Source organism: Melanerpes formicivorus, unplaced genomic scaffold, assembly GCF_026170545.1.
Source record: "Melanerpes formicivorus ecotype bairdi unplaced genomic scaffold, bMelFor1.0.p_v2 SCAF_110, whole genome shotgun sequence".
Taxonomy (NCBI): Eukaryota; Metazoa; Chordata; class Aves; order Piciformes; family Picidae; genus Melanerpes; species Melanerpes formicivorus.
This window is the reverse complement of record NW_027142462.1, coordinates 544,612-561,459: the sequence shown is the minus strand read 5'-3', so window position 1 is coordinate 561,459 and position 16,848 is coordinate 544,612. Positions and strand designations below refer to the sequence as shown.

At 41.1% G+C, this 16,848-nt stretch overlaps 1 protein-coding gene across 1 annotated transcript in view; it reads right to left on the bottom strand.

Moving 5' to 3' along the window:
* GPC6 (glypican 6) overlaps positions 1-16,052 on the bottom strand; it is an 842,052-nt gene extending 826,000 nt beyond the window's left edge. The window contains exon 1 of the mRNA XM_068166885.1: positions 15,692-16,052. Coding sequence (XP_068022986.1) covers positions 15,692-16,052 — 361 coding nt within the window. The remainder of the gene's footprint in view (positions 1-15,691) is intronic.
* Between the last annotated feature and the right edge of the window lie 796 nt (positions 16,053-16,848).

Genomic DNA, 16,848 nt, shown 5'->3' with positions numbered 1-16,848 from the left:
CTAACAGGAAAATAGGACATTTTCAAAGTATGCTTTCTGTTTCATGCACGTTTGAGAAGAATTAAGCCATTTTTGGAACTACAACTTACACACAACTCACCTTTAACATCCTTCATGTGCACTTCCAGTAGTTACATCTGCTACTTTTTCACAAAAAACCCCAAACACAAAGCCAACCAAATAACAAACAAACAAACAAAACATGACCACCTCACAGAAACGGAAAATACCAATTTTTAAGGATCCTGCACAGTGGGAGCAGGCACTGAGTACCTTCTGAGGCTGAGGCCATGTGCTTCCTTGCAACAAAACTGGCAAGTCAAAAGGGATTGAGTCACCTGGGAATCTACAAAGCAAATGATCAGCAGCCACCCACACCAAGAACTGTGTTAATGCAAACTGGCGCCTAAGGAACCCCACATTTCAAGGCATAGAAGTTTGTTTTCACTGTAATTTTTTCCATTAGACTTCTTAAAGAAAAAAGACCTGCTACCATTACTGACAGATCAGAAGGAGGTGACAGGAACATGTAATTAATTGTACTTTGTCTAATTTAGGATATAACGGCCCAAACAATGAATTTCCTATCAAGTCCCTTGGAAGATTATGCCACAAAACAGAGGGCTTGTCAGATTATTGCTGACAATCTAGTATTTGCTTACTAATAATTCAAATACCACTATCAGCACAGGAAGACATTTTGAAGTGTTTAAATATTCCTCAAGAGGAAAAAAACTTCCCTATGCTTATCAATTTTCAAGTTGATTATGGTTTTTATTAAGAAAAACTTCAAGATCAAATAGAATGCCAGCCTACTGCAAAGCTACATTTTGTTTTACTATAGGTAGGTTCTCTCAGGCAAAGAAAAATAATTTTGACAACCTGCTCTCAATTTTCTATATTGCAATACATTTGCTTTACGTGTAATAATTATTTCTTGGACAGAAACTGAGTGAAGAACCTATACAGTTGACTGCCTTTACCTCACAGCCTGCTGGTTTCAGTCTGTTTTCCAGTAGCTACCTTACACAAAAATATTTACAGGACTGGAGCTGGAGTCACCATTTCAGCTCTTTCAAAATAGTGTCCTCAGGTGGGATAACAAACAGGCACAAAACCTAACATCTTAGTGAGCATGTTATTTTATATGCACAGTGGAATTGCTTCAAAAGGAGAGCATGTGCATCCCTCAAAACAAACAAACAAACAAAAACAACAACAACAAAAAAAACCTAACACCCCAAACCCTGGAAGATGTTCTCCCAAAAGGTGAGGAGTGAGAACTCAATTCTTACCCATCATCATTCACAGGTCTTTTCTTTTACGTTAGAATCACTAGCTTATCACTCAGTTGAGACAAACCCTCCTCATGCATTGTACCTGTGGCCTTAAGCACCTCCATGAAAACTTTAACCTGTTAGGCAAGAAACTGCCTGAAAAGAAGGGGCAGAAAATACAACGACCTAACTCTTTGTGGAAGCAATAAGTATTCCAGCAAAGGCAAGTAATGTTAAAAATTAATTGTATGATATTTTTTATTCCTTTGAAATGTGGATGTATGTGGCAATGCAGCATAAACATGAAATATTCTGGGCAGAATAGAAAAGAACGATTTAGAAATAAAAAGAAGAAGAGTGACCCATAAGCAACTGATAAAATATTCAGAATACATTCTTTAGCTTGCTTTTGCAAATTAACTCCTTACTGTTGGAAGGCATGCATGCAGCTCTCTTGTAAAATTAGACCAAGATGTTTTTTTCAACAAAAATGTGTTTAAATATTGAGTTCTTGCAATATCTAAAACATTTTAATATATACCTTTGCTCCAAAAGGGTCCAATGATTAGCATCTGGAGATCTACAAGCCCTATGAGGAGAGGCTGAGGGAGCTGGGGCTGCTTAGCCTGGAGAAGAGGAGACTCAGGGGTGACCTTATTGCTCTCTACAACTACCTGAAGGGGGGTTGTAGACAGGCAGAGGTTGGTCTCTTCTCCCAGGCAGCCAGCACCAGAACAAGAGGACACAGTCTCAGGCTGTGCCAGGGGAGGTTCAGGCTGGAGGTCAGGAGGAAGTTTTACACTGAGTGAGTGATTGCCCATTGCAATGGGCTGCCTGAGGAGGTGGTGGAGTCACCATCGCTGGAGGTGTTCAGGAGGAGATTTGACAGGGTGCTTGGCTGCATGGTTTAGTTGGTTGGGTGGTGTTGGATGATAGGTTGGACGTGATGATCTTGAAGGTCTATTCCAACGTGGTCTATTCTATTCTATTCTATTCTATTCTATTCTATTCTATTCTATTCTATTCTATTCTATTCTATTCTATTCCATTCCATTCCATTCCATTCCATTCCATTCCATTCCATTCTTTCTTGCTGAGTGAAATAGAAACAAGACTAATATTTGTCAAATAATTATTAGTAATGTTGACAAATTTGCCTTTCATATGAAAGGGACAAAAATACAAATACCTATTGATCAGAAAAATTGGCTGCTAGCTGTTACTATCATCTTCCCGAGATGCTTACTGTTGAAAATTGTAACTATTTCACATTTGATGATTGTACCTCTGTATCTCTATACTGAATTACCACAAAGGTATAGCAACTCTAAGTACCATTTTGAGAAGTTTTCTTCTGCTACATCAGTCCTTTCCACATGACTCATCTGAACAGTCATTTCGTACAAGACTTAGATTATCTCTAAACATCAAGCAAGTCACAGGACAGGGCAAAAAGATTAGTGCTTATATATCAGCCATTAAAATTGTGAGTATCCTAATTTGCCAGCTCCATTAGTCTTTTCAGAAAGGTTTATTGTCTGTGCTGTACAATAACTGTAACAATTATGTTGAAAGGACTATAAAAAAATTACCTAAAGTATATAAATAAATAGCAAGGTTACACATGAGATTCTTTAGCCCAGTTGATGTTGATGAACCTGCATTATATTTATTAAGTATTGCAGAGTAAAATTTGGGTAAATCTGCTCTTTACCATAACATTTTCTTCATCATGAGTTTGATTTTTTTTTGCTGGTTTCAGCTAAAAGGGACAAGGAAATACTGTAGAAGTTCCTCTTCTGTCAAAAGCAGATTTAGCTTGAGAGATCCATCAGGCATAAAGGCAACAACAATGACCAGTAGTAAAATGGAAGTTACTCTGGAACAATCACAGAGGGAAAAAAAAAAAACCACAACACAAAAAACACCAAAAAACAACAACAAAAGGCAAACCATGCAAATATTAAAAAGAAAACTGGATCTCACTTATAATCCAGAAGTTATCCACGGTGGTGTAATATACCTTGGAAAAACACTGTCTGGTATATGATGAAATTTCAGCAGACTTTTTGACGGTCGGTGGGTGTATGAACATATGCATGTATGTCCGCACATTGCGGACATAACGAATCTGTGTATTCTTCTTATTTGAAGAGAAGATCTCTTCAGCAAACGGTGAGAGAAGAGCAATGTAAATTTATTCATCAGTTATGGAAAAGCTCTACTTGAGCAATGGTCTGTATTGATACATTTAAGTATTCACCACCAGCAACTGGATTTTGGTATACAGGTACAAAGAGTTTGTGGTTTGGCCAGTTTCTGTACTGAGCATAGAATGTGCTCTAGAGAATGATTTGCAGTGTCCCTCTAGAATTGCATTAAAAAGAAAACTCAGACTCTAAATTACTAATTAACAAGGTACAAAGATGCTTCCACAAAGAATACAACAATTATTACAGTAATCTTAGCAGATATGGAGCTGGGATCCTTTAAAAGGACAACTGAAAAGTTAAGCAGCATATTCCTTTGTATTGCATATATTGTTTATGCAGTAGAAAAATGTTTAAATAATATGTTAATAACTATGACAGACAGAAATATAAAATTGAAGCTCTTTGAGGACAGGACTGTCCCTTCTTATTTCTTGACAGTGCTTCAGACAAGTGAATTATAATTTTGAATTTTGATCATTTAGTGTTTTACTTACTTTTGCAAAAACCCTGCAACTCTGTCATCAGCTGCATTTGTTGGAGACAGGCAGGAAACAGGTTTGAGGGTCTTTAATTAAAAAAAAAATAAATAAACTTGTAGCAGAAGCATGCACATACCCCACAACCAATCTGATTGCAGTCAATTTACACATGGCTTTTAGTATGCCATGTCAGTAATTAAGGACAAAAGAGGCTTTGGAGTTCTCATTCAAAGAACAGTACAGGACTTCTGAAGATCACCTTTAAGAACAAGCTAATCACTATTTCAGGAAGCAGTTTCTAGGAGTCTTTTCACTTCATCAGCCATGCTACATTGCAAAGACAGGTGTTAGTATTTAATCAGTGTACTTCAGTTATGTTCCACGTATTCAATTAACAGTGCATGTTGCCAGCCCATAACCAGCACAATAGACCATCTTGGAACAGTAGTGGTCAAGGAATATTGCTCCTGGCATTTCACCAATTCAATAAAAAAAAACTTCCCCACACCATTCTTTTCAGTACGTTCTTTTTAACATTAGGTTTTGATTTTCTGTTCCAAAACACCTAATTCTCTGTTGAGCCAACAAAACCTATTTGCAATTTTAATTAGCATAATCTATCTTCCCTGTTTTTTTTTATGGCTAGACTTCTAGTAGAGGACAAGCCACTTCACAAGATAAAAATTTTGTTAAGTTTTTACTGTGGGTCAGTTCTGGCATCTCCTCATGCATTTTTGAAACTGATTTAAATATATGCACATTACCCAAAGTTTGGACCATTCAAGAAGGCTATAAGTGGCAATGACTCTACCTGGTTAAAAAGAATACGGTCTGAATGAAAAACTGTTCAAGTAGTATTTTGCATGTTTCTCGGCAACACAGATAATACTGGCAGACAAAATGATATATACCTATTTTCATCCAAGCAGTCTAAATTGCTCATACGCAGTATTAACTTATATGTTAAGGTTGTAAAGCCAAAAGCTAGTATCAGATAACTAAATGTTTATATTATGCTGTGAATCAATGTTGTATAACTAAATAAGATGCAGACACTCATTGTACTTGCAACCCCTTTCTCTGTGAAATATATGTTGGTTTAATAGAAAAGAAAGAAAACACAGTTCAGCCACTGGACACTGAGTACTCATCTTACCTTTGCGTTTGATTTGTCACTGTATTTCTTAAGCTTCTTAGGGACTAGCACACATTTAAAAATAAAATGCACTCAGAAAATATAAGGCATTTAAGGACTGTGCATCAGCTTTTGAATTCTGCTGACTGATAACTGGGCATTTCCAACATGCAAAAGAGGAGTCCTATCGCTGCTTTTAACAATTTATATTTCAGCACTACTATAAACACAATTTTCTTTTGCATGTCAAAGCTGCATGTAGCTGGGAATTGAAGCCCTCAAGTGAAGAAAAGGTTTAAAATGTGAAACCAACAATAAATAGCAGTATATAAACCTGTGGTCTAATAGTCTGATCCAACTGTCTCATAAACCCCAAATTTCAATGTTCCATAAAATCAACAGTCACCCAATAAACTGACCAAATTATCACACATGGACATGGCAACAAGTGGTAAGCTTCGCTAAGGCAAGGAAGCAGTGTGATCCTTCATCCTAGGCAGATGTTCAGCTCTTTCATTTTTGGAGAACAGATGACTTTGCTAATATGGCTTGTCAAATTTTGGTGACATGTTACAAAGTCAAGTGCAGAAGTGGGGATAATAGCCAAGAATGTTCAGCTGCTGGTAGTTTCTTCTAAATTATATCATAAAAGTTCTTCTATTCTACAGACACATTCCATTTTGCTGCCATGTGAGAAAGGATGGATAGTGTTCCTACTTCTCACAATAACTGTAAGACATCTACCTGAAAGCCACTATAAAGTGGTGAGCCCAACTTTCTCATCATGATTTCAGGCACACATTCCCACATATGCTCTTGACTAACTTCAAGAGTTTTTTTGGAGGGTTAGCTATCAGACCACCTTGCTAGTTCAAGTCAGCATATCAGACACATAGACCTGATGTAAAAGAAGAAGTCAGAGGCAGGAACCCATATCTCTGCTGGCAGCCAGCTCCCATGCAGTGAGCTGAGGGACAAATGTAAACATAGTTCATTAGTCTAGATCCAAGCCTTTTACAACTCTTTTTAGGTTTAAAAAACTGTAAGCTAGAAACTCAGAGTCTGCTCTCTCAGGTTATGGTGTTCAGTTACATAAAATTATGGAGAGACACAGAAGCTGCAAAAGCTGCATTGTTCTCTCTGCAGTGAAACGATTTCCTTCTAGATACTGAGCTTGAATTACTGAGAACTGCCCACTTAGCAAAGCAACAACCTCTGAAAGAATCCTTCAGTAATTCATCTTGAAAAAACAGTATCTCTTGATTAGAACTTTTTCTATTTTGCAACATGATTGGTCAGGTGACCCTCAGCAAGTTTGCTGATGACACCAAGCTGTGTGGTGCAGCAGACACGCTGGAGGGAAGGGAGGCCATCCAGAGGGACCTTGACAGGCTGGAGAGGTGGGCACAAGACAACCTCATGAGGTTCAACAAGAGCAAGTGCAGGGTCCTGCATCTGGGTCGAGGCAATCCCAGGCACAAATACAGGCTGGGCAGTAACTGGCTGGAAAGCAGCCCTGAGGAGAGAGACTTGGGGGTGCTGGTGGACGAGAAGCTCAACATGAGCTCTCAGTGTGCACTTGCAGCCCAGAAAGCCAATCAGATCCTGGGCTGCATCAGGAGAAGTGTGACCAGCAGGTTTAGGGAGGTGATTCTCCCTCTCTACTCAGCTCTGGGGAGACCCCACCTGGACTACTGCATCCAGTTCTGGAGCCCCTATTACAAGAGGGATATGGATGTGCTGCAAGGTGTCCAGAGAAGGGACACAAGGATGATCAGAGGGCTGGAGCACCTCTCCTATGAGAACAGATTGAAGGAGTTGGGGCTGTTCAGTCTGCAGAAGAGGAGGCTCCGAGATGACCTAATTGTGGCTTTCCAGTATCTGAAGGGGGCCTACAGGAAGGCTGAGGAGGGACTTCTCAGGATCTCAGGTAGTGATAGGACTAGGGGGAATGGAATGAAGCTGGAGGTGGGGAGATTCAAGCTGGACGTGAGGAGGAAGTCCTGGAATAGGTTGTCCAGAGAGGTGGTTGGGGCGCCATCCCTGGAGGTGTTTAAGAGCAGGCTGGATGAGGCTCTGGCCAGCCTGATCTAGTGTGAGGTGTCCCTGCCCATGGCATGAGGGTTGGAAGTAGATGATCCTTGTGGTCCCCTCCAACCCTGACTGATACTATGATACCAATAGGTGAGAAAACAGAAAAATACACAGACTGTATGGACCACGACCAAGTGGAGTATTAAAAAGCAAAAAGAAAAACAAAACCAAAAACAAGACCACCAAAACCAACAACAAAAACAAATAGAGCATTTCTGCTCCCTTTGTCCTTCTTTGCATCCTATTCATCCAAATCTTTGCATGAAAGTGTTTTCCATTTCTGGGGGGTTTTTCCCCCCTTTCCTAGGACTTCAACTGTGTGAAAGGTCTTAATACGTACAATAAATGCAAAGTGGCCCAAACAATGAGAAGTACTCCCATTCATGTTTTATTCACCTTCTAGTTACAGTCCCTTATCCAACAGTTAATGCTATCCTACACTCTCTACCTGTTTCTCTGAATCAGATTTTTGCCAGCCTCATTACCTGTATCTAGAGCTACATATTTGGACTCCAAAGCCATATATTGCTACCTTCATGAAAGACTATCCTAAACCAAAACACAGATGAATGTCGCATCTACTGACCAAGAGGAATGGTTGTTTTGAATTGAAATGCTACAACCATAAATACCAACACTTTATCCTAAATGCTTCCTCTACTACTTGATTGATATCACCACACAAAAAAAAATAATGATATTTTGGTAAAAGCAGCTCAGAGCAAAACATTTCCTGAAGACAGAAACCTGAAAAGAACCTACAAGAAATGTACACAGAACCTGACGGGAACCTCCTTGGCCATGATCATCAGTCAGCAACATTGGAATTTTGGTAGGATAAATGCACATAAAGATCTTTTTCCTAATCTTACATTTAATTTCCTTAAAAACAGTTCTGTTTAAGAAAATCACTTCAGCTTTTTGTATTCATTACTGCTTACAGGTTCTCAAAGGAAAATTCCAAGGTCAGAAAGGATATCAGAACTCAAAAGCTAACCACAGGCATATGCCATGAAAACTGTGATAAGAAAGTCAAAGGTATTTTGCAGATATGGAGTACTTCTACAAACATCCATAGTTCTCACAATGTACATCCTCACATAGTACTATACTGCAGTCTGATACCCAGATGTGCAAAAGCCTCATCCCATGTGTTGATTTCCTTCCATGACAAACTCAGACAAAAGCTAGATGGGTGTCCCTGTAGCCACTTGTATGTTAAAAACTCAACACCCAAGTCAGACAGATGTGGCCAAAAAAGTCACAGAAATATGTGCCTTCCATCATAGACAAGGCAAGAGCTACAGCTACAGAGAATGACAAAGAATCTATTTCTGGCAATTGAAAAGTCTATCTTTTAACTTGTAGGGTAGGTTATATTACTCACTGCACAGCCAAGCATCACACTTGAACTAATTGGACTCCCCAAACATTAATATTAGTGTGGCTGACCTACCCTTTGATCTGACATATGTGAACTACACTCTGTGTAGGCTTTTTTATTTATTGTGTATGTTTGTATTCATGTGTGTTTGCATATGTGCTTTTAAAAAGGGGCTCATAAAATAAAGTTTTTGCCTGGTTCGCAAATACCTATCCTGGTAATGTGCAGCTTCTTTAGCTCTTTCAGTGCTTACAAGTGACTTTGAGGCCACTCTAGGTAAAAGCCATGATTTTACCCCTGCACGTACACACATGAACAAGCAAAGCTGTGATTGTTATTCTGTAAGCATACCTAATGTAATGTAACAGCCCTACAAGGCACTAGTTAAAAGCTGTTGAGACTTCAACTTATTTTGGGAGATTTTCCTTGCTATTTTAAATCCAACAGGTCAGTGAGCAGGTCTGAGGCTCCACTGTCAGTCAAGCATCTGTAGAAATGCTTCTCTCGGAAGGGAAGAAGAAAAGAAAACAGAGCTCGGGATGCTCAGTAGCCTTTACATCTGCTGCTCAGCTGGACATGTGGTTAAAAGGCCATTAGAAGCACAAGGTGACAGACCTCGCAGGCTAGGTGAGCCGGAGACCAATTTGCTGTTTGCATTAGGAGACATCAGCCCTCACTGCTTCTTTCTGAAGGACTGAAAGTGGCTCCTGTCCTCAGCCTTGAAAATCCAGGCTGGCAAGTTTCCATCCTGGGGCAGACGTTGCACTGTAGAGCCTCCTTCTGGGCACCTGCGTTTCCACAGCAAGCTGGTGGCACATGCACCCGCCCGGAGGTATTAACAACCCCTGACTTTGGCCGTGAGAGGCTCGCTCCACTGGGTAAAGCAGCGGGGCACTTGAAGTCAGCGGGAGCACAGGCGCCGCTCTCCCACACGGTACCTGCCTTCAAATACTGCTGTGTTTTGCAGTCGTTCAGCAGAATAAAGTAACATTGTCTCACTTTGTCGGAAGGAAAAGGTCACATTAGCCAAACGAAGTTCATCTGAGAGAGTTTGGTGGGCTTTGTGACAGCATCCTATAACCAGAGCTAGAAAATTTCACATTAGTGAAGCTTATTTTCTGGATGTGTGCAGGAGCTCTGGAGCAGAAAGTAGTGAAGAAAGAAACCTTAGTTTCAGTAGATTTTAGGTTGATTTTACATACAGAGGAATAAAGTGCTAAGAATTTTACCAGGCATATGTTTTCCTGCCATCTGCAACACATTTTAAATTCCTTTTGCATCTTGTAATATATTCTCTCTGTTTAGCATAATAACTATTCTGCTTTTAAACACCAAACTTTATATGCTGCTCTTTAGGAATTTGTGGAGATGTGTTAATTCTTTTACACATAGTTAAGCTGCTGACATAATTATGCCTGGTAGTATGAATGGTTAAAACCACAGAATGAAGGTTCCCTTCCCAGGGAGATAGCACCCATTAACCAGGTATGAAGGGGAACATACAGTCATAGTTCACTGAAAACGTAATTTCATTTTGCTAGTAATGGGAGTGCTGATACTCTGATATTGTAATAGCATTTAAAGCACCAGCCTTGTTATTTCTACTAGAAACTTTAAAGTAATTATGCATTTTTACTTTACTAAGCAGAAAGGAAGATTAGTATGCATAGTTTTCTTACATGTATCACGGGGAATAAGACAGAGATCTCTGAGTGATACTGCAAGATGCTCAAGTCATTCAAAGCAAATGGCAGGTGGTAATTTTAAAGACAAATTATCCAGAAAAGCTTTTATTGTTGATCACTTGTTATAAGATTTGCCATTTGCAAGTAATTGTACATTCAGCTGAAACTGACCTTTTATGAGAGCCAAGTGGTAATATAAATGAAATGAATATATTCTTTATTGCAGTAATATAAAAAGAATGGCCTAAGCTTTTAACATAGTGCTTGACCTCTCTGGTGTCTGAACACCACCTAATCTCAGGAGTATTTCACAATAGCATATGATGAAATAAGTACTGATACAGTATTACAACAGTTTAACACATTAGCACTTAGAAATGTAGAAAACACTATAGCTTTGGGTATGCTTTTTGGTAATGAATCAGACTGATGACAGAAAGAACAAAATATGTTAGAGTACAATGCACTGAATTTCATCATCACACTAATTATTAAAATATTGCCATTTGTATTTTAAAGTCCCTCTTTCCAAGATACTCTGCCATAAAGTCACATCAGGAAACTCCAGATGCTGAGACTTAAAATTCTCAGTCATAAATGAATTATTCATAAGCATGAAAAAACATGATATTTCTCCTCAAAGGCCCTGATCTTACAAACAGCACCTTTGGGTTTCTATGTGCATACATAAGCTGTATTCCCTTTAATGGTATCAGTCACATACAAACCAGTAAATATTCACAGAGTGATAGCAATATCTGGTCTTAGAAAAGCTGTACTTCCTTCTAGCTAAACACACACACAGGTTTATTAGGGTGTACCACACACTCACAGCAAGAAAGTAAGAGAAGCTGTAAGGGGAGGTGGCCAGAGAGTCTCTTGATGCTGCAGCTACTGAAATTGCAGAGGTGAGGAACAGTCACACACAATGTGGAGGATACCTCTGCAGCACTATCGAAACATGAAAAGTCCAAAGTTTACATAAAATTCCATATCCATCTGCACTGTCATCCCTGAGACCAGGAGTGAATCTCTAATGATCCAATTCAGATTTCACAAATTTACATTGATTCTGTTATTGATTTCAAAGAGAGAATTCCTTTTTTTATACTCCTGAGACAACTATACAAGGTGCCTGTGAATCTCCATTTCCTTTCTGGTCTGAAGGCAGACACCTTCTTCACATAACTCTCAGTGATAGCAGTAAAGAAACAGAAAAAGAAGGCATTAATTAGCAAGTGCTGTGATACAGACTCGGGCAGGAGGCTTCTCTGCTGTCCTGTCAATTTACCATTACATTTTAGAGTTCCTGAAATGAAAACAGGTCATTCTGAAATAGTATCCTGGAAACACCTGACACAGACTAATAGCTTAATTGCATGAGTGACCACTGACTTTATTTTTGTTATTATTACTATTATTACTTTAGAGCTACAAGTAACTGTGTTATGTTTGCTAGTTTTCTTCAGTCAACACCTCTGTATTATGCCAGTATGAAGCCCATTCATCAAAGTACAATTTCAAGTGATTCCTGACCTTCAAAATGAAGGGTTTGAAGGGTTTGCTTTTGCTTTTATTTCACGTGCTTACACTATGATGTCTCTGTGTTGCCAAAATCTCACTACATTCATCAGTTGCACAGGAAAACAGAGAGTACCAACTTCTTAAGCAGTATTTAGAGTTCAACATCTTTACAGTTGGACATTTTCCAAGAACACATCTACTCTTTCTCTAAATACACTATTACTCAATATCTAGTAAAACAAAACAAACAAAACCCCCAATAATAACAACAACAACAAAAAAAAACAAAACCCACGCACACGAAAAAAGCAGACACAACAACCACATACACACACACACACACATAAATCTAAACAAAACTGCAACCCACAAAGTCCCCACACCCTGCAACTTTCAAAATCTCCTGATCACTTGGAAGTGGAAAAGCAATAATAAGACACATCCATTAGTTTTAACCAGTCAGGCATTCACTTTCATTCAGAAAACTTTTAGGCAAGGAGACACTCCATCTCTTAACTGTGATGTTTCATTCTCATGGCTTACCCTAAGATCCTGTAAGTTATTAAAATCATAGCTGGACTTAAATAAGCATTGCTAACAGATACATGCTGTGATTTTATTTTCTTCTGTATTGACCTTCAAGTGACAGATTTTCCTACAGCAAAACATTTCCTAGAAAATCCTCAGGAGCTCTGCCCAGTTTTCAAGAATTCAGGGTCATGGCAGCATGAGTCTGACAGTTCAGCTCTTCTTCACAAGCAGGATACTCCTCAGCAGTTCTGTGAGAGGACAGATTTTGTAAGGGTAGCCCAGCATACACCACACACTACTGCTATCTAACCTGCATGTGGCTTATGTACAAAATCAAGCCCCCAGCAGCATATTATGTACACTTGAAATGTTATCCTTTCCCCCATTTCCAGATAAACTTACTTACTTTGACAATGTATGTTGGAAACCAACTGTACATGCTATACTCCAATGTAGGTCACAGCACCAGAATTTGGTGATCAGAAAGACATTAGATGCAGCAAGTTGATTACAGGTACTAGACAATTACACTGATCAATTTAGCATTGTTGTAAAAGTATAGTATACAGCTGTAGTCACGTTACCAACTTCAACACATTTCACATGCAATAAAACACACTAAGAAAACTTTGCCTTGCAGTGCAAAAACTGGCAGCTTTTTAAAAATGTAACTTTCCCCTCCTCTATTCAAAAGCGAGTGCCAGTATAAAAAAAAATTACAGAAGTTATCTAACAAGTCTGACTTTGCAGCTTCCTTCAACAAAGGTGCACCTCTGTGTATGTAGCCTCTCCAATTTAAACAGGCTCTTCAGCTCTTTGCATCCTTGCATACACACTCTGCTTCAGTACATACACATTCTGCATTAGTACATGCACACTACCTCTTCAGCTCATTAACAGTCCTAGATGAGAGTAGCTTTCAAACAAATGACAGATTAAAATATATGTCTACTTTTAAATCAGAACACATAAACCACACTGGATATTACTATTTTCCATCATATTATCAAGACATTGATGCAAACTCTTTTTAAAAAAACCCACAGAGTTTGTTCATAAATATGACTGTAATTAAAGTTCTGTGAACTCTTTAACATGAGGCATTTGACAGACTACACTTCTTTCATAATAGCAACAAATTGCTTCCTTAACCAAGTCATTCTGGTGGAAAAAGAATGAAAAAAACAAAAACAAAAACAAAACCACAAAACCCAAAATAATTCTGAAACCTGCATGCTGATTAATTAATTATACTTGTAACATTGCACTGAGTTGAAAACATGGAGCTTTCACATTATCAAGGGCACATGCTGCATGAGCAGCTACGATACATCTCAGCACCATACAAGAAAGCATATACCCAACATATCTTAAGCAATCATAGTCTTCCAGCAACTGAATAACTTGAATAGCTACACTACTTCAGTGTTGATACACCAACTTGTAAGAAGGCACAAGAAAACAATCACCTTCTAATAGGAAGCTCAGAAAAAATAATTCATACATGTATAAATCATGCAGTCCTTAACCATCAGATATTAAGTATGAAGCTTAGCAGAAAACTGAGAAGTGATTTTGTATTGAAACACTGTATTGTACGTATTTAACTACCATGAGTCTCTGAACTGATACTGTTAGCAGAAACTTCCAAACACTGGGATTACTTAAAAATTGCACAGCAACTTTGCACTGTACATTAAGAATATATGACAGATGATAAAACTCCTCTGTGAGCTGAAAGCAACAAGTGTTTACCCAAAGTTTCTAGAAGTCTGAAATTCACTGTAAATTATTATTTTTAATTATATATTTTTAATGTGACAGGGTATATCCTACCACCATCTCCAAGTAGACAGAGTAACAGTGAGCAACAAAATAAAAAAGCATGGCTGCATATTCAAAGGTCATATGGCTCATGGGAGAGATTTCTTGATTTGATATATCTGATTATAAACCTGAAGAGTTTCGTTGGTTTTTTTTGGGTTTTTTTTTTTTTTTTTTTTTTTAATGGAGGGGAAAAAAAAAAAAAAGGACCATGGAAAGACCACAGAATGAATGAGCCTGAGGAATGAGTAGTTACACCCACAGGCCCTTTAGGCTCCTGCCTTGTCCTAAAATATGCCCGTGGGTCAGACCTATGTGTCTGAAGGAAACGACGAGCCTATGAGAGACCTGGTCTGTTCTGCATTGGCAGCGTGGAACAATCTTCCCTGTATTTCTGCGAACTACATCCTTGCTGTCCTGAGATTTTCCACATTTATCATTTCTCATACGAACTGCTAAATACTGCAGTGAATAACTGTGGCTTTATTTTACCTCAAGGAAGATAAATCTACTGCTTCCAACTTTAAAAAGGAAGCAAGCAAACCGAGGAGCATCTAATTCACTCTACAAACAGCAGAACCTAACAGCAAAGTGCCAGTGGCAAAGCAGGAATGTTTCTTGAGGGCTCAAGCAGTTCAATTTAAGCAGCCCAAGCTCATGCCTTCCCATACTATTTTTCTCTTTTTGTAGTCCCTTCCAATTGCTAAGGGATTATCTGCCCCGGCTATTTTTTTATTCAGTCAGTCCCAAAGATGCAATAGGGGTAAGGTTGTAGAGGAAAGGAAGAAAATAAAATTACAATAAAAAGCAACTCCAACACCTTTGCAAGGCAGACTGAGACATAACCTGTTGTAAGCATATTTCAGCAGAAGGAAGTGCTCAGTAACAGGCTATCTGGGGTTTCGGGCGGTGGAGAGGGCTGGGGTGCGGGAAGACGGGGGTGCCTCTCCCCAGCAACCGATGCCTCCCCTCGATTTGGGCTGCAGCGGAGGCTCCCGGCTGCCCCTCCAAGGGGCGAGCTGCCGGCCCGGGGGTGCTGATCCCCTCGGAGGGGAGCGCCCCTTAGCGCGGCCACGGTGGTGAGGGTCCAGGGGGGTGTGCAGGACTACTGCCCCATCCTTCTCCTTTTCTTCCACCCTCCTCACTCTCTGTCCCCGCTGCAGAGGGCAAAGCTGTTTCCCCCTCACAGGGCGGCAGCGGGGGCAGCCGCCACTGCGGAACCGCTGGTTGCCTCTCGCAGCCCGGCCGCAACTCTCAAGAAGTTTCTGCCGGCGAACAGAACCTCGGCTGAGGTTCGCCCACGCCCCTCTTTCCCCTTCCTCCTTTTTAACCCCCCACCTTAGTTTTTATGTTTATTTAACCATTTATTGACACACACACGCCCTACCAAGAATCCTCCGTGTGTCACCCGGTGTGGCAGAGCCACTCCGCGCCGCGCAGACAACGCAGTGATTCACGGCCGCGTTTCCGCGAGGAGCGGGAGCAGACGGGCGGTGGCTCTCCCCACGCTGCGCGGCCCCCGCCCCGCTTCGACCGGCCCCTTACCTGCGATCTCCTGGTAGGGTACGCTGGCCAAACTGAAGCCCTTGGCGCTGTACGCTTGCCGCACCTCGCCGCAGCTCCGCGCCTTGCCTTCGGCCCCCGCGGCCAGCGGCGGCAGCAGCAGCAGCGGCGGCAGCAGCAGCAGCACCAGCCCCGCTGGGGCGCAGCGCCGCGCATCTCCCTGCGCCGCCGGCATGGCGCGGCGCGTAAATCCCGCGCAGCGCGCAAGTCCCGCACCGCCACCGCACTGCCGCTCTGCCGCCGCGCCCCCCGGTTGCGGGGGCGGCGGCTCGGGAGCCCCCCGGCCGCCGAAGCAAACTTTTGCAAGACAGAAGGTAGATGGACGCGCACACGCCACACACATGCGCGTACGACGGGGGTTAGAAGCGTCTACCGCTCGTCCCCTTATCCAAATGCAAAGCGCTCTCGCCTTGCGCCAAAAAAAAAAAAAAAAAAAAAAAAAAAAAAAAGAGAGAGAGAAAATTTAAATATAAAAAAGAAGGGGAAAAAATGAAAATGAAGGGATAATAATCTGGCAGTAGGTTGTGAAGATTGAAACCGCGGGCGCGTTGCTGCGAGCGGAGTCCCGGGGCAGAGGCAGCTCGATCTGCCGCGTAGCTGTGCCTGCCGCCTCTGCGAGGCTGGAGGTGGTGGGAAAAGCAGCCGGCGTGGGGATGGACTGGACAGCAGCTCTGAGCGTGCCTGTGTGTCTGTGTCTGTGTCTGTGTGTGCGTGTGCATGCGTGTGCTGCGCTGGATGCTTGTGCCTGTATTTACGGAATCCGGGGAAACCTCTGCTCCGCGCAGCGCTGGAGCAGCCTCCTGAGCCAGGCAGGGAGAAATCCTGGAGACAGACACAGCGAGAGAGAAACACACACACATACACACACACATACACACACACGCACATAGAGATACACACACACAGAGAGAAACGTGCTACACATTGCATCGCTGAAATACAGGAGCAGAAAGCAAATCCTGGCGTGGATTGCTGTTTGCTGGCAGAAGGAAGGACAAGCACACACGTTCCTGAAAACTTCCTCCTCGCTGAAAATACAGCTGCTCACATCTCCAAAATTACAGATTACCTGCTACCAAGAAGCAGCAAAAAGATACTCCGTGAATGTAACATCAAGTTTGTAATGGGGCACATAAATA